The sequence below is a fragment of the Heloderma suspectum genome, chromosome 3 (genome assembly GCF_057233095.1).
Source record: "Heloderma suspectum isolate Gila_16-S chromosome 3, 16-S_ref, whole genome shotgun sequence".
Taxonomy (NCBI): domain Eukaryota; kingdom Metazoa; phylum Chordata; class Lepidosauria; order Squamata; family Helodermatidae; genus Heloderma; species Heloderma suspectum.
In genome coordinates, this window is record NC_139460.1 from 97322292 (window position 1) to 97341730 (window position 19439).

The 19439-nt window shown below is 40.3% G+C and overlaps 1 protein-coding gene across 3 annotated transcripts in view; it reads right to left on the reverse strand.

Annotated features, from left to right (window-relative positions):
- SYTL5 (synaptotagmin like 5) overlaps positions 1–19439 on the reverse strand; it is a 102505-nt gene that overhangs the window by 19500 nt on the left and 63566 nt on the right. For all 3 annotated transcript variants that reach the window (XM_084843960.1, XM_084843959.1, XM_084843958.1), the window contains exons 4-9: positions 14307–14422; positions 11616–11754; positions 9923–10030; positions 3609–3765; positions 980–1109; positions 15–121 (exon numbers count right to left, since the gene is read on the reverse strand). In XM_084843960.1, coding sequence (XP_084700086.1) covers positions 15–121; positions 980–1109; positions 3609–3765; positions 9923–10030; positions 11616–11754; positions 14307–14422 — 757 coding nt within the window. The remainder of the gene's footprint in view (positions 1–14; positions 122–979; positions 1110–3608; positions 3766–9922; positions 10031–11615; positions 11755–14306; positions 14423–19439) is intronic.

Below are 19439 nucleotides of genomic sequence, written 5' to 3' on the forward strand. Positions count from 1 at the left end.
TGGTTTTAACTCACCAGGTCTTGATCCAATGCTCCAGGTACAGATTTACTTCTTAAGCTTAAAGTATCCTCATTTCCTTCTGAAAAGGACCCACTGAGGTCTATCTCTGATCTGCTGCGATCTTCAAAACAGAAGGAAAAGGAAAGTACAAACCTTTTAAAATCTATACAGCAAATACTATTCCAATATCATCTTTGATTTGTGCGTGTGTGTGTGTGCGTGCGTGCGTGCCTGAGTGGTACACAAACTATCCCCAGCTCCTTGCTCCCCACAGCTTCCTCTCCTCAGTCTCCTCCCTTCTCGAAACAGACAGAGGGAAGAAATGTCTAGTTCCAGAGCAATGGATTAGGAAAAGAATCTCACTGGTGAATTTTGCTTTTTTCATTCCTGCTGTCCTTTGTTTTGGGGAAGCCAGACAAAGGAGGAAAAAAGCATACTGCACATGACTGAGCACTCTTGCAAAGTATACTGTCATTAAATAAAAAGGTTATAAAATTCAACCAAAGAAGAATTATGGTGCCTTGTATCCAATTGTTATAGTCATAAATAGGCATAAAACAATGGCCCATTCTGGCAAAGGCTATAATTTGCAGATGCTTACAGCAATAACTTTGTATTTGTTTTTAAGGCTTATCAGAGCAGACATGTATATTTTGATATTTGAGATGCGTTAGCTTCAAACAGGACTCCCCTCCACTGGAGGCATAGCTCAGTGGTTTGCATGTAGAAGGTCCTGGGTTCCCTCTCATCTTCAGTTTAAAATGATCAGGCAGAAGGTGACCTCTGCCTGAAGAGCCACTACCAGTCAGATGAACCAACAGACCTGGGATAAGGTCACTTCTTATGTTTCTAACTAAATAAGGGGGATAACTCACTCCGTAAGAGAAAACACTGGAAGGAAAAGACAAGTGAAAAGAAGGCAGGAGAAAGTGGTAGCAGTGAAGAATATGTTAAAAACCCACCAACTAAAAAAGCTTACCAGATGAGAGAGAGGTCCTAGAAACTGCAAGGGAGGGTGGTCCAGATGGTTTCTCCCGATGCCGTTTTGCTAAATCTACAGGTATACTTGCACTTCCAGGCATTGCAGTACCATTTTCCAATCCAGGATCCTGCCCAAAGTTAGGTAGGTAGGTAGACAGATTCCACATAATACACTATAAAAAGCTCATATGCAAAAGGTAATTGTTTACCCCACTAAAACTCCTATGGCAGTTCTATTCGCTGGCAGTGCCATATTCAACTTTATGCTAATAAAGCAAACGTCTCCTACCTTCCATCTGTTTGTTTTCTCTCTGTCTGTAAAGAACATTAGCATACCACTGCCTATCCTTATTCATAATTCTGATGAAATAATCTGATTTGTTTGAGCGAGACAATAAATACAAATAAATTGCTGCATCCCTAAAATGGAAGAACATCTTGCAGTGCTATGGAAAGCAAGAAATAAAAATAAAAGATGATCGCATTAGAGTAAAAACAAGACATTTTATCAGTAATTGCCATATTTACCAGATTGCTATACATAATAAGAAAAATTAAATATCAGTGTCTGTGACAAGTCCGCAGAGTTTGGGCAGCCAGGAGAAAAAATGCCATCTGCAAAATATTTTTGTAAATGTGTCTAATTTCTCCTAAACCTTCATCATGTCTGCTAATGTATCTTCACAACAGTCAGTGCCCCATCCTGAAAACTTGAATCAGATTAGATTTGATATCTGATGACTAGATTGAAACCCAATTTAATCATTACATTTGGTGTAGGTTACTGATAAGATCTCCCTACAAATGGAGATTTATTCAAAGAAATAAACCGACCTTCCAAAAAATTCTCAGCGCCAAACAATACACAGAACTGGCCCAGTCACATAGAAATACAGGGTGAAGGGTGCAATTATAAAACCAGAAGAGTATGAGAGTGAAGGGAGATTAACTCCCTCCCCACCACAGACCCCACTGTTGTGGCTGACCTTTCTGCAGCCCCTGTCCCAGGCTCTTTTCTCCCTGCAAGGGCTGTAATACCAGACGTGACCCTAGCTGAGAGAAAATACTTGGGAAAAGGGGCTGCAGGTACGTAAGCCATGGGGGGGGGAGTCAGCACCCATGTGCTCTTTTTGACGTTAACGATGGATGCTACCTCCCACCCCCTTTCTACATATATGAAGAACTCCTGTGCTTAGCAGACACCTAAATACTGACATTGTAGGAGTAAAAAAGACAGGAGTAAAAAAAAGAATGCATCTGATGCACAACATGATACACAGAATTATTGTCTCATTGTTTAAAGCCAAGCACTGTCTTGGTTTGCACGTCAACAAGCCATTTCTGTTCCTAATCAACAACCCAGGAACCCAACAACAAACCGTGGGTTAACTCTGGGTTGTTTCACTCATAAACAACCCAGAGTTTCTGGGTTCGCGTATCACAAAACAGTAGATTTATGTCATGGCAGCAATTGCTGGGTTGTTTAACCCAGGAATTGCCGGGGACAAGTGGTGCATGCAAGCCATTTCCGCTTTTAATCAACAACCCAGGAGCCCAGTGATGTACGACCTGGGTCGCTCTCTCTTTCAGAATATTTTTTTAAAGCTGTAAGACATAAAATACATACTAAGGCTTTTAATCTACTATATAGCCTTGGTCAAGTCTCCTTTTCTCACCTTTTATTTTCCCTTACTATGGATGGCAGTAATGAGCTACTCCACGGTGTTCTTAAAACAAATGAGAAAAGAGCAGCTTCAGACATTATTGAAAGGGGTGTGGCAGGAAGTACAAGTTGCTGGCATTTTGTGTTCTGTGTTTCTCTGTATTGCCTGAAGTTGAACTGACACATCATCCCTGGAGGGGACCTCATGGCTAACAGGAAAAAAAAAATCAGCACAGAAGAATTAAAATCCACAATTGCAACAGGCTGTGGTGGCTGTGTGAATGATCACCAAGTGTAATGTAAATTTAAGAAACGTTGGTTACTCTCCTCCTGTATTAAAGTCAGTGTGGGTTTTGCCACTGAGTTACTACAGAAGCCAAAGCAATGCCTAAACCAATGAGGTTTAGCAGATAGATTATTAGACTTAGACAAGGGGGACCTGGGTTGAAAGCCTGGCTCATCCATAAAGCTCTCCAGGTGGCCTTAGTCAAGTCACCATCTTTCAACCAAAACTATCTAGCACAGTAGTTGTGAGAATAAAATGGGATAGCCCTAATCCTTATTAAGATGAGAGACCTATTCTTCTCACCACGAATATAAATAAATAAATAAGAATGAGTTGTGTGACTAAGGCCTAGCTCTTACCAGGGCAATAAACCTGTGCCTAAGCTGTGCCAGTTCAGATTATAGATGGGAGCTTACATCCTTGATCGCTCCTCCATGCAAAAATTCCTTGTATACAGAAACTAGCATGTCAGTGAGAAAGCTAGTCTAGAGCCTTTCACCCCAATATCCAGTTTTCTACAAGCAGAGAATTTTTTGTATAGGGGCCAACTGCATCATGCAAGCCGAAACCTGCAGAATGAAGTGCTGCCTCAGTGAAAACTGGACCCATCTTTTAATTCTGGGTTTCTTCATTCTCTCTTAGGTAAAAAGAGAACCCTTTTGGCATCAGTCAGCTTACCCTGTTGTAGTCAATAGTCATGCTGCGTGTGCTCAGTGCTGGTGACCTTGGATGGACCGGAGTAGAGGCATTGCTTCGGTTCACAGCACCCACTGCCCCTTTCAAGCTTCCAGGCATGTCCTCCAGATCACTGCTGTCTAGTGAAATGGCGCTCCCCCTAAGACAACAGTACCAAACACCCGATCATCTTCATACAGCTAATACAGCACAAAAAAAGAAGTGCTCTACCTAGTAATACATCAAAGAAGGTGACCCATTATTAGCTTCAAATCTTACATGATGCACCATATTATTTAAGTATCACTGAGGCTGCACAAAGCAATTTCAACCTGTTGTTTAGCTGGGCTTCAACTACACCAATCAGCCAATCTAGTTATGTCTCTGAAGTAAAAAAAAACAAATATAACAATAAATAACAATCCAACTGAAATGGCAACCCAGCCATCTAAGTTTTCTCACAAATTCAATCCTCTTATCTCACCACCTTTCTGGAACAGCTGTTCACTGGGTTGTAGCCATTAATTTTTTCCAGAAAAAAACTCCAGGGTGAATCAAGCACCAAACTTTTTGTTTAGCAAGGCGTTAGTGCTTTCAGGCATCACAAAATTGGCTTAGAACAGCTCCACTTTTAAAAAGGCAGCAAAATGGTATTGTTTAATTACCTTTTTACACACACGTGTCCTGCCTTTCCGAAGAGAAATGCTCTTGTTTTTTGCTGCTTTCTTCTCTTCTGCTTCTCCCCACTAGCATTTTATTCCCATTTTTCTAGTATTATGTCAAGTGAGACTAGTAGGGAAATGTAGAACTAACCATGTATTAGATCTATATTGTACATGACATAAACAGGGGCAGTGGGGAACGTAGGTGACTCATGCAGCTTTCCCTTTCTCTAGTTAATGTACGAACTAGCAGATTGCCAGCTAGCTTCTGAAAGATTTTACAAAGATATGTCTGACTATTCCCAAGCTACTAATCCTGTGTCATCTGGCCATCTGTATAGAGAAAAACACGAGTGTACCTCAGATTGACACATGGTGAGTATTTAGAAATTCAGTGATAAAACAATGTCCAGCATTGCCTACCCACCACCAATTTATCCTAAGTGTTAATAGCCAGATGCCAGAAGCTGAACCCCAGTTTGAGCATTATGAGCCAAACTACATGTTACACTAATGTCGTAATGTGTCGGTGAAAGCCTCCCCAACCTTCCTGTCTGCCACAGTCAATGTAGACTTTTTCCTTCGTTAACACCACACTGGGGGGGGGGAGGCGGGGGGGAACATTTGTGTGGGGGAGGTTTAATCCTCCCCTCTTGATGGTCCCAATCCAAATTGGGGCTACGCATGCTTACACTAGAGTAACACAAAAGCACTCTCAGCTACATGTTATGAGATTAGCATAATGTGTAGTTGGGCTTTTGGGGAGAAGAATTTGGAGTAAAAGACACCGGGGGAATGCCATGCTTAATCTTCCCCACCCCAATCAGCTGCCTCTGCACCTCAAATTGCCCCCCACAACAGTCCAAACACATGATTTTGAGGAAAAACTTGTAAAGGAAAAGGTAAAGAGTTATGGATTTGGAGTGGAGACGTGAAATGTAGAATAGGGGCTTCTTCACATGGAGCTTTTATCCTGCTATTGAGACTGGTTACTCACGGAAGTTTGTGGGCCCTTTAGATGACATCATTAACCTCCAGGGCATCTCCCACATTAAATGACATTTATTCCATTTTTTAAAAGATCGGAGATAATCAGCAAATTACAGCGCTTGAGTTCACTCGTAAAAAAGGAAAAGCCGCAATAAGTGGAGCTAGACCACACCACCTTCTAGTGGCTGTATAATGAAACATATGGCAGACTCAGATAAGCAGAGAAAGGAGGGGGAAACGGGTGGGGGGAGGAAGCGCATGTAAAGGGAGGCTGTCAAGACCCTGCATTTAAAGCAGAAGCAGAAAGCCCTGTTTTAAATGTGGGATTTTAGGCTAGTGCAGAGTTGCTTGAAGTGTTAAGCACCCCTGCCCTTTTCACCCCCTTCCCAGATTCTCTACTCTATGGACACTCTTCCAAAACCGCTCTTCTGTAAGAAAAAGTGGCTGCCACACTTTGTTACACACACACACACACCTGTATATTATGCAGTTTCACCCTCAAGGTCACTTAGTTCTAGTTACAGCTGATAAACAGGACTTCATGGGACAAGCTGCATGTCAACATGCAGCAGTTTGGCATGCTGGCCACATGGTGTGGCATGATTGTTCCAACATTGTTTGAAGAATCCTCCAGGGACAAGTGCCATTCCAGGGACATCTGAGATCTTGCAGGGCTGTTCAGCTGCTCCAAACACATCCATCTGTCTGCCCTTTCCCCAAGAGGAGGAATGCTGCAATCTGCCCAATTTATGTCAAGCTATTGATTCCCCCACCTGAACTGCCTTCCAGTGCAGGCTTAATTTGGATTTCTCATGACATTTCAAACGTACACAGTTTTGACCACTGCGCTTTCATTTAATAATTAATACTAATCTGTGTTCAAGATTTGAGAAAGCAAATCTCTTTTTAATGTTCAGCAGTGGGACTTTTATAATTGGCACTGATATAGTAATGTTATCACCGTTTGCCAGGAAGTATAACAGAAAGACAAAGGAAGATAGATATATTTAACCCAAGTGACATTTTTTTACCTAAAAACGCATTACTTCACTGTCTAAGCAATCTTTCAGGAGTTTTGGCAATTCCATTCATGCTAGAAATGATATCTGAATTACACCTTTGCATGGTTGATCCTATCATATCATGTTCTGACTAGCTGCTACGAACAACCCTTCTTTATAAAAATTAAAGCTATTGTCAGTGATACTATTTCTCCATCCCTTTATTTCTCTAATAAATGGATTAAGAAATAATATCACTGACAATAGCTCACATCATCTAGGAAATTAATACATCACATCTAGGGCCAGAACAGACATTGGGGCTGTTCACACAACATGACAACCCATTGTGAGTTATTTAACCCATGGTGAGGTTGCAGCATGCACAAGGCACGTGTGGCTGCCATTTTGAATATGCAACCCCTGCTTGGGGGTGTCGTATCATGTGAACCTGGCAAGGTCTGTTTTGGGATTATTTAACCTTCACATAACCCTTGCTTGCTGGGTTCACATGACACAACAACCCCTGAGTGAGAGTTGCATATTCAAAATTGCAGCTGCACACGCCCTGCACACACTGCACCCTCACAGTGGGCTATCATGTCATGTGAACAGCCAGATTATGTAAATAGTGTGGTTTGCAGTCATGTCAGGCAAATTTGAAAAATTTACTCCCAGGCAGTGGAGGCTGGTGGCTCCAATGTCAGTGGGGTGGTAAATCTACTCCAGGTTTCAGTCAGGACCAGTCAGAACACTAAAGGAACTATCCAAGGTGCATCTTGGATAGCTCCTTTAGTATTCTGACTGAAACCCGGAGCAGATTCACCATCCCACTGACATTGGAGCCACCAGCCTCCACTGATCCCAGGTGTTTGGGGCAGAGGGGATTTTCATTGGGATCTCAATGGAGGGGAGATTTAGACAGCAATCCTATACACCAGCCTTCCCCAACTGAGTGCTATCTAGATGTTTTGAACTTCAGCTCACATGGCCAATGGTGAGGAATGCTGGGAGTTGTAATTCAAAACATCTGGGGGGCACCAGGTTGAGGAAGGCTGCTATACACACCTGGGAGTAAGTCTCATTGAACTCAGGGATGATGGCATCTTAATAGACCTTCATTAATAGACATTCTACAGGTATTGCTATAGTGTTGTTTCTGCTGCTGGTGGACCATAGAATCATGACATTAGCCCTGGCATAACAAGCCCTATTTTGTATTCCCTCATTCTAAAATGTGTTTCAAATTTTACTTGGGCAGATTTAGGGGGATGTCCTATTTATACACCAATTCCCCCCACCCCACCTCTACTTCAATAGCATACGGATGTGCAACACTACATGGTACGTAATGAATTGGATCCAAAGGTCTATTTGCATGAAAGGACTCCTCTGCCCACATCAGCATATGTTTCTGAAACTCCCTCCAGCTGCAGCTCCTACAATCATCTACCACATTTCTGGAATAAATATTATATAATTCTGGATCAAATGAAATATAACCTGTGTACTACAGATTCAAAGGCTGAGAAGTTATCTCACTGAAAGCCCATTGTCCCTTTTGCATTTGGTCCAAAATCCAGTGGAACATAAATTGTTATATGTTCTTGCAACAACCATACTGAACACCTACTAACACACTAAGTATTCCCAAATATTCTCTTCTGTTATCCTTGAGTCCAGCTTCTAGCAGCAAATATTTGCATCCTACAAAAACTACTTTTTTTGGAAAATCTAGAATAACTGCTTATTTTCTTCCTCCTACTTTGGAATCCTTGTATCCAGGTTTTTGTAAAAAACAAACAAAAAAACAAAAAAAAACCCTGAAAAGGAGCTATTAGATTAAAATTGCTTCTTGGCCTTTTGGCTAAGATCAAGTGTGTAGATTAAAGATGCTTCAGAAAGTGCATGTTTCAAGAGGAAATACTGCATGGAGCACAACTGCTAAACAGCAAAATTGGCCAATTCCAATTCTTACAGCTTTCTAAAGATTAAAAATGTAAAAGCACAAAGAAAAACCACCAAATTTTCTGTCCCAGCAGCAGCAATAAATATCTTTTTGAGATACAAGCACAATTATGTACAGAAAAAGGTCTTAGGAAGTTTAGACTGGTTGCTCTGATGTTCTTAAGATCTTCTGGAGAGGCCCTTCTTTTGAGACCACTGCCTTCAGAGGCACATTTGGTGGTGACCCTAGACAGGGCCTTTTTGGTGGTCACTCCCAGGCTGTGGAACTCCCTCCCAAGGGAGGCTAGGTTCACTACTCTCTGCTGTCCTTCTACTGATAGGCAAAGACTACTTTATTCAAGAAGACCTTTGGCTTGTAACTGGGTCTGTTGTGTTGGATGCTGTTTTTGTTTTTTATTCTGTAATTATTTTTATGGTATTTCAACATATTGCTTTATTGTTTCAATCAATCTGAATTGTGCCTGTAAACTGCCTTGAGTGCCATTTTTTTTTGGTAGAAAGGTGGGGACAAATCAAATCGATCAATCAATAAATGCCTCTGAATCATTAAAAAACAACATGAACATACCTTTATACCTATCTTCCACTGAATTTTTATCACTGCAATAATAGTAATAGTAACAGTAGTAGTAATAGCAAACAAATATGGATGAAACCATTGTTTGTTTGAACTGAACATGGAATTATCAGGATTAAGCATTATATGCAGTATCTGATTTAAGTGGAATGTTGCATATTAAACAAGAATTTCAAACACTCTCAAATGCTAGGACTATCTGTGGCATTGTCTGAAGGCTAGCTATATAGTGTGCTACGCTCTCATCACTGAGGGCACTTCCACACATAAGAGGACAATGTAAATTGTACACCGGTATATGAACGATGCACACACCTATGTACGAGCATCTGAAAATCCTGGCCCATTTGGGATTCCCAGACCCATATATGTGAATCCATAATGATGCATGCAAGTCATCCACACTTCACATGCTTACACCAGTAAAAACATAAGAAGCGCACACTGGATCAGACCAGAAGTCTACAGTCCAGCCTTCTGTTCATGCAGTGGCCAATAAAAGACAGTGAAACAGTAAACAAATGTTTTAGGTATAGTTTTTTTTCCTATGCGAAGCCCGCAAGCAGGACATGAATACAACAGCACCCTCCTGCTCATGTTCCCCTGCAACTGGTATTGAGAGGCATACTGAGTCCAATATTGGAGGTGATATATTACCACCATGACTTGTAGCGTTTGATTGCCTTATCCTCTATGAATTTGTCTAATCCCCTTTTAAAGCTGTCCACGTTGGTGGCCATCACTATATCTTGCATTAACCAACTCCACAGTGCTGTGTGAAGAAGTACTGCCTTTTATCTGACCTGAATCTCCCACCACTGAGCTGTCTGCAGCAATGCCAGTGTCCATGCACCAATTCCATATGCCATGTAAAATGCAGAGATACCATGAGCCGTTGCAGCTAACTTCTGTGTTTCGCAAGCTTGAGACTGGGCATTTCTTGGTTTACAAACTTAAAACAAGAAAAATGTGTGCATCTAGGAAATAGATATCATATAAGTTTAAGACAGAGTGATTTCAACAAAAAGGCACAATGAAGGATCACAATATTTGCCTCACTTTCTGGAACCAGTGGAGAAATCGGGATTAACTGTACAAAGGTGGTTCCATTTCTCTTACCTATCAGCACTGTGTGTGCTCTGGACATCAGCATCTGAGCTGATGCTTCTTCCATCTTCTGTTTTCACATTTGCAATGTCTCCTTTAGTAACTCCCTTGAAGACCTTCCTGTTGAACAGAAATTTAAAGATTAACAGGGAGATAAAGCAAAATATAGAATCATATATGTACTTCATGTTTACAAATTTTTAAAAATGAATAAAATGTTTTGATGCTGTTTAAGGGGTTAATGAGTACTAATTTGCACATTATGGGTAAAATCCAACTTACATTCTACTTAGACTAGGCCCATTCAAATGAATGAGACTTAAATTAGTAATGACTAACTTAAGCCCATTAATTTCAATGGGTCTGTTCTAAGTAGGACTTATACCATACGCTAAAACCCAGCATATTTTTATCCAAACCTGTCCTCATATTTTATGAGTTATACTCTTTAATCAAATTTTAAAATGAAGGGTTTAGATATGGTAGAAAAGATGTGTTTGATGCATTTAGATGTTTTATTCATTTAAACTTTCATATAAAGTTCTTGATGTTAATTTTTCTTCTGTAGCCTACCCATGAAGGAGCTCTTCATTCCAAAATGCATTGGGTTTATTAGATGTTGGCACAAGGATGTGTTCTCTTTTTGCATTTGGCCTTTAAGAAGTGATGGTATGGGCTCCCATTCACCCATAAAAAAAACTACTAGCCCTATTAAATATTTTATAGGGGCCTTTTCATTGTCTTGTAATAACACTCTTCATTGTGCAACACTCTTCATGGTATGACATTTGCATCATTTGTCTTCCATTTCTCTACCTTGTTTGCTGTCATACACATTACTAAGCAATATCAGGAAGGAAGACACAGCTGGACACAGAGCTGTCATTATGACACTGAGACCAAAGGTCGTTCTAGTCTAGCATCCTATTTCCCACAGAGACTAACCAGATGCCTCTGAGAAGCCCACAAGCAGGACATGAAGGCAAAAGCCCTTTCCTTTTGCTGCTTCCCAGCAACTGGTATCCAGAAGCATGCTGCCTCTGATACAGGAGGTAATACACAGCCATCCTAGCCAGAAGGCACAGGTAAGTCTACTCCCCCACCAATTTGTCTAATCCCCTTTTAAAGCCACCTAAGCTAGAGGTGGTCACTACATCCTGTGGCAGCAAATCCCACAAATTCACAACACACAATGTAAAGAAGTGCCTCCCTTTGTTTGTCCTAAATCTCCTGCCAGTTTCAGAGTGACCCCCAAGTTGTAGTATTATGAAAGGGGGGGGGGTCTTTTCTCTTTACTGCTAAAGATGCATAGCAAAGAAGCACCCAGTTTCACTTATCTTGTGGTGCATGACAGAAGAAATATTTTGTTCATAAGCAGAGCAATTTATATGGGGACTGCAGAGAACAAACAAAAGCAAGCCCTCCAATGCTGTTTTGAGTTTCAAAGTAGAATGTGATTATGAATCACACTTCTTTTAAATGTTCCAAATATAAATGAAGCTGATTGTAAACCCTTACTGGAAGAAAAAGGTCTAATACTCACCACCATTTGCTACTTTTAAATATTACAGCTATGTTTGTAGCTATTTGTAGCTTCAGTTATAATAAAAGTGATTTGCTTCTTATCTTGGAATTTTGAGTCCAAATGGTAGAATACTCTGGAGCCACTAACAAAGCCATTGCATATTGTAAAAGGATGCCTTACCCTATTTTTCTGGGTCCACTGAATATTAATTTTGTCCCACTTGAAAAGGAAGCTAGTGTATCTTGCTTCAATGTCTCCTCTGAGCCCCCTGGAGACTGATCTTTGAGTTTTCCTCCTTCTATCTGTTCAGAGGAAGAAACTTAAAAAAAAGAAAAAAGCACTTCTTAAAAAGGGATTAAAAACGGATTTCCTAAGTAGTTCATAGTGGAAATTTTTTAAAACAACTGCCCCAAATCCAGCACCAACACAACATTCACTTGACATTCCTGGATCCACAGAGTGCATAAGCATTCCTAACTTGATAGTGGTGGAGCCCCTTTTGTTTTTCAAACAGGAACAGCAGATAAATCACAAATAAGAATAACAGACATTTTAAAAAGTCCCATAAAAAAGTCTGGGTGCCACAACAGAGAAGTCCCTTTCACATGATCCCACCAACAGCACCTCAGATGGTGGTAGGCCCTTCGGTGATCAAGCAGGATCATGTGGTAGGAGATGGTCCTTCAATTATCCTAATTCCAAGCCAGTTGGAGCTTTAAAAAGGTACCAACCCTTTGAACTGAACACAGAAACATACCAGAAGCTGGTGAAGGTAGACTTCTTTCATATGTCCTGGTGGTTCCACATGGACCCATGGCCCAGTTGGAGTCCACCAGGAAAAGAGCCTTCAGTGTGGTGGCCCCCTTCCTGTGGAATTCCCTGCCTTTGGAGGTCAGGCAGGTGCCAACATTGTGTTCCTTTCAGTTCCTGAAGACATTGTTATTTCGAGAGGCCTTCCTTGAGTGGCCAGCCATGGGTTATTAAATTCGGCCTTATTGGAATTTGTCTTTTTAAAATGTTTTAACTGTTTTAACCTGGTATTTTATTCTTTTATCTTGCTGTTCACTGCCCCAAAATCTTTTGATGTGGAGTGCTATATAAAATAAATAAATAAATAAATGTCACACGGGGTACATGGCCACTGTTAATAACACACTTTCTGATGGCAGGGGCTCCATGTGATTGCTGTAATGTATATGGACGTATATCACTGCATGGATAAATCCAACTGAGTGGAAAGTAATGTACCTTCTTGCAGGACCACCAGTGGCAAAGAGTCTTTCCATGTGGCCAGCCATTTATGGGCATACGAAGCTGCCTAATAACAAGTCACACCAATAGTCTACCTGGCCTAGTATTATCTACTCTGACTGCCAGTGGATCTCCAAGATGTCAGGCATCTTTCCCAGACCTGCTTCTAGAGATATTACAAAGGCCTGAGCTTGGGATCTTCTGCATGAAAAGTACATGCTCTACTGCCAAGCTATGTCCATCCCCCATCCTATATATACACATTATACACATTGTAGTGGCCAATGCAGTCCCTGTCACATGGAAGCATTTTCTCAGCAACTATGCCATTCTTCTAATATATGAAATACATTACGTACAGGAGAATGCCAGAACAAATCATTTTTCAGTGAAGGCATGTTTTCTATTATATAGAAGCACAGTCTATATTTTATATTTTGATTGGAAGACTGGATTCATTTGATAGCTAATGCAACAATCATATGTGTGTGGGGTGGTTATTCTGCCAGGAGAATTCAATATAGACCAGTTCATATATTCCCAAGGGTTTGTACATTTCAAGAAAGCATTGTTCTCACTATGAAGCTCTATACAAAAACCCGAGATAATAGTTATGTTTTTTACAGAACAGAATTCTAGAAATAAAACTATGCTGAAAATGCTTAGATTATTGTGTATTAAATGTGCTATCAACATGCATTTATGATAAATCTATCTCGCGTTATTCATAGCATACATGAATATACATATGTATATGTACATATACATACATGAATACATATACATAGCATACATAGAATACATATACATAGCATACATAGCATACATATACATATACATAGCATACATATACATATACATATGTATATGTACATATACATACATGAATACATATACATAGCATACATAGAATACATATACATATACATAGCATACATATACATATACATATGTATATGTACATATACATACATGAATACATATACATAGCATACATAGCATGCATAGCATACATAGCATAGCTACAAGACAACAATACATCAGGATAGTCCTCCTGACAGTGTTATATTACGCACACATTATATAGAAAGTACCAAATAGCTGCTGTAATATTTATGAATCTTTATGAACTTCCTTAATGTGAATGCTGTATGAACTGGACGTAATATTCTCTGTTATAGAGGGAAATCCTCTACATGCAAATAAAGTGCCTGCTAATAGATAGGAATAGGAAAACCCCTAAAAGTGTGGAGTTTGATATGCCCTTCTAAACGTCTTGCTCGTGGCCTATGGCTTCAATCCTGCACCCAGCTGCACACACATCACTGATGTCAAATAGGGCTTTAAGTAAATGTAATGGGTTCAGGTATAAATAGTTTTCAAATGAGTGGTCTGGGAGCATTTGATGCTGCAGCACTTCTAAAGTTCAGCAGGTATGGACCTTCATCATTGGGTGCCCATTGTAAGAGGAGGATAAAAGTACAATAAATATAAAAAAGAAGGAATCAGCACATGCTAACTCATTATACAGCAATAAGACTACAAACAACAGTCAGGGAAAGAGGAAGGCTTTAACCATACATAGGAACAGCAAACACCTTTTCCTCTTGTTATTTTTACCTGGGGCTTTGCGTAGGATAGATCGTCTAACAATATCAGTTCCAAGGAGCTTGGATTGTTGGAAGCGCTTTGCTCTCTCCTCAAAGAACCATTCACCTGTTACGATCCTAAGATGCCTGCATGAAAGAAAGAAATTATTTTGCATAAGATTATAATCTAAAACAAGTAGTATGTCACACTGTTTATTTTTACATTTGTATATTTGTGTCTGTTCAGCCAAAGCCTTGTTTGCATATTACAGATACAAGGTGTCCCCAGATCTGGCAGAATCCCTCAAATGAGCCCCATCCACACATTTGACACATGTAATACTTGGGTAATCTGGGATCACTGACAGCTTTTTTTAAAACTTCCATTCCCTTTCCCTCTTCATTTGTGTTTGAAGTTGGATAAAAGGGGAACGTAAATAATATGTGTGTGTATGTACAAAAACATTAACTTACAGATTTATATACCCTCTTTTATCCAATAAAATATTTATATTTATATTATTGGATATGTGTGTATTTATATATAGTGCTTTCCCATGGAACAATGTTCTGAAATATCCTTTCCCCTTGATAACAAATGTTTATATTAGACAGCTGACTCAACTCAAATTGCTAACAAGGGAACTTATCAGAACTATTAAACTCCACGATGTTGATTTTCCTGGGAAAATGGTCAGATTAACAATCTGACCACTGCACACAAGCAGCAAAGAAATTGGGTGTGCTGGTATAGGAGACATTTTCAGCTTTAATTCCCAGTTCTGCACAAGTAAATGTCAAGCAAACTGGTTTTATTATGCAACGTCTTTCTCCTTCTTCATGATACTTTAGCAAATGTTATAAGGATGGGGTTTTGCTTCAGTGTACAGCCAGCGTCCTCTTTTGAACTACATAAGGCACAGAAACTCAACCTTTTGACAGACGGCCCTCCTTTCATAATTTCTACACCACTTTTCAAGGCTTATCTTCAACTAAAAACCTGCTTTTCCTTTCTTCCCTTGGTTTTATGGCAATCTTGCAGAACAAATGTTTGACTTATTTGGACAATATTTTTCCCTGAACGTATTCAATTATAAAGGCCTCCACTGCACAGACTAATAGTTATCCTATGGGAGTGGGAAGCATGGGAATAATGGTGGTTCCATTCCAGAAAGGTGACTTCTACTTTGGCACTTGTGCTATGGGTCCCACTGAGCTCCTTCCTATTCCCCATACTTTTAACACCTATATCAGGGATGGAGAACGCATGGCCCTCCAGATGTCGTTGGACTGCAATTCCTATTACCCCTAGCCAGCATAGCCAATGCCAGTCCCATCACCATTCATTATGCTGGCTAGGGATGGTGTGGCACACCAAAACATGGGGTGCCACACGGTGCCCATCCCTGCATTAGAGATACAAACATAACCTACAAGAGAAAGCGTTTTCTCAGCTGTGGTGTCCCAGTTATGGAATGCCCTTCCCAAGAATGTCTCTGGCATAAGCACTGCTATCATTTAAGTGCCAGGCAAAACCTCTCTCTCGCTTTCTTTTTAAAAAAAACCTAGGCATTTTAATAGATTTTAGTGATTTAACTGTGCATGTTTTAGTCTGTTTCCTTGGGTATGTATTTTTTATATTTGGTTTATGCTGTACACTGTCCTGAAATCTGATATGATGAAGGGCAGTATAATTGTATTCTTTTAATAATTACGTATTAAGCATTGCAAAATTAGCAAGTGGTGTGCAAAGATTTCGCACAGTGAATGAACTGCTAATCTCTGCAATAATTATATCCATTTAAAATGTCCTACGTCCACAATAAACAAAGGTGATTTGGCCCACACAATTGGGTCCTGTCCCAATAAAGAAAATGGGTTGGATGACTGAGAACCTCACTCATTTGATCCAAAGCATGTCCTGTGGGTGACAGAAAAGCATTAAATGGCTGAAGTGATATCTGAGGAGAAAGGGGGGGCAGATTCCTGTTGGTTTTGTGCCAGTGCTAGTTGACGTTGTAGCTAGAATCAGTGTTGGTTATGTCTCAGCCAACACTGAGACAAAAGCATTTTTTTCTCAACAGGAAAGTGGCCTCAACTCACTTTGACTTTCTGAGTTTATACAATTTTGTACTCCCAGGTGCTCGGAATTAATGGATCCTGGTTGTGCAAAATCACTTGCATCACAAAGATAACCCCACTAAGGCCTTCCTGGTCTCAAAACTTTGCAAATTTGTGATCTGGTTCAAATGTAACAACAACCCAAAGTACAGGTTGAGTATGGGTTGTCACTGAATCATGGATTGCCATTATGTATGAAACCTGGACTATGGTTTAACTATAGGTTGTTAACCATGGACAACTCAGAGTTCACAACCCAACAACAAACCATGGGTTCTCTTCCCAGTTGTTCATGGTTAACAACCCATAGTTAAACCACAGTACAGGGTTCACACATAATGACAACACACGATTCAACAATAACCCATACTCAGGGTTGTTGTTACACGTGAACCAGGTCCTTATCTAGAATGATCAAGAATGTGTATGTTCACAAACTACAGGAAAAGAGGCTTTTGGTGGCATAATCTACTCCCTCCACCCTGCCCTCACTGTAATGGTTAAAATTAGAATCTGAGGGAGATGCTGCCCTAAATAACTACCAGCATTATGGAGGCAGAACCAAATAAAATGCTTAGACCTCCCATCCTGCCTCCCTCATCAACATGGGAAATGGAATTTCAGTTGAAGAAATATAAGGTGAGGGATGCATATGATAAAGCCACAGGGTAATGAAACATTCTGTTGGTATGTTTGGTGCTGGAAAACACCACTAAAGGGATTCCCATCTCCCATCCCCAACATAACACTTCTGGGAGGTGAATCTTTTGCACTGTGAAAAATGAGTTTACTAGAAGTGCATGTGATATATATATATACATATACATGTACATGTATATTCATTAATCCCTTCCAAGCTGCTGCCTAAATCCAGATGTGCACTATGCATCCTTATTTGAACATGGTAACTGCCTGGTATAATAAGTGTTGTCTACCAGATAGAGAGGGGCATTTGACAAGATTAGAACGCAATGTTTTAATTTGTTTGCAGGCAGAACAAAAAAGAAAAGAAAAACTTTAGTCTGCTTCTTTGTAACAATATTAATTACATAAGACTCAACAGATAAATAAACTTACTTTTTTCTGATCGTCTAGAAAATTTACTCAATTTGCTAAATTTGCATGGTAAAAATGAACAGAATTATTGTGATACTCTTAACTTCTGTAATAATATAAATGTATTAGACATGAACGCCTAGCCATCGATCAGTCATTTGCACTATTTACTATTTATTACTTTGGCCCAAACTAGATGGTGGCAGATCTGTGTTTAAGCCTGGATCTGCCTAATCATGTACAAAGCAGGAGGTCAGATTTAAAGAGCAAAAAGGGCATGCAGGTGGGGGATGTCTGCAGGTTACCTTCATGCAGTCTTCTCCAGCACCGGATGACTGGGAGAATATCACCAGGTTGGGGTGGGGGGCAGACTACAAGGAGGCAAGCTGCAGACCAGGGGAGGATTTTGCACGCACATCTCATCTGTGTGCTGTTTGCTCTTTAATCAGACCCTCTTAGTCTCTACATGACTGAAACAGACCTGTGCTGAAAAAACATGGATCTGAACTATCATGTCCCATTAGGATGCCATAGAAGAGTGTTTATCACAACTATATGCTGTGGACGTCAGGGGTTTTTCAATGAGAAGATCACGGCATACAACTATTCTTGCAAGATGGTTAACCACCATTACCAGTCCTGCAATGCATTGTTGCAAGGGAGGTTTGGATGTGCTCTAGACCATATACTCAGTTCATGTGGTGCAGCAGGGAAGGTCTGATCTGGTCTCCCCAGAAATGGAGAGGGCACTCTACAGTGTGCTGTGGAAGCTTCTACAACACTGGGATTCTGATGCTTAGAAGCAGTGGACGTTGGTGGCTCCTATTTCAGCGGAGCAGTGAATCCGTGCTGAACCTATCTGTGGGATGGGGTTGTCAGAGCCAGTCAGAACTCTGAAGGAGCTATCCAAGGTGCTGAACCCTATCCCCAAAATGGGTTCAGCACCTTGGATAGCCCCTATAGAGTTCTGACCAGTTCTGACTGAAACCCAGAGCAGATACACCAGCCTCCACTGCTTAGAAGCTCTTCAGCAACATGGAAAGGGTTCTGTAAAGGTAAAAACTATGTTTGAAAACCACTCTTATACTGAATACCAGATCAAGAACAGATGTTTTAGCACCAACAACTTTATAACTCTGAAATAAGGTGCTTAATTGCAGCCATATTTAAATGATTGTGATATGCTTCACAATCACAATGCACCTGCACTCTGCCCTTTTCCTGCTAAAGAGAAACTCTGCACCAAAAGTAGGGAAGTTTTATATAAAGAGTTCTTATTTTAACAGTTCTCTTGAATGCAAACTAGAATGGATTTGTTCCTTGATAAAACACTTAGCATTTTGTCTTTCATTTTTCTCTTTGTGTTCTGGTGAAAGACGATGGAACATTTTACTGTTTTATATTTAATCCTCAACCTACAGTGCAAAGTAAAGTGCTTCATGATATAACTTTACTTCTCCATGCTCTGAAATTCAATAAGCTTTTTATTCTTAAGATCTGCCTAATCAGCAACTCAAATGACTAATCAGGGTAAACTAAGAGATCTAAGTGAAATGCTCTGTATTTCCCTTGATGTTTTCATGGTGTTGGGAGCCATTATGCTGTTCTACAAGAGCTACTTCTACAGATCACCAAATGTGCTACATTACTATTGAGGACCACAGCATAATGGCTCACAGCAGGTGACCTTGGCCACCGTGCCTACAAAGATCCTACAGCCCTCAAGGTAATATTTATCAGCAGGTTTCCTCCATCTTTCACGATTATGCCCTGGTAACACAAGGTACATAAAGGTCTTTCCATAGCTAAAGGCTGTTTATATTGATAAAATTAGGCAGATCATGAAATAAATGTGCTGTGAAATATACCACAACCATCCTGAGCTGCTAGTGTGCAGGGGCAGAAGCCCCGTGGGAGTCAAGACTGCTTGGTTGGAAAGTTTTCTTACATCCACTTACGGAGAACTGGGGGAGGAGCTGAGATGATC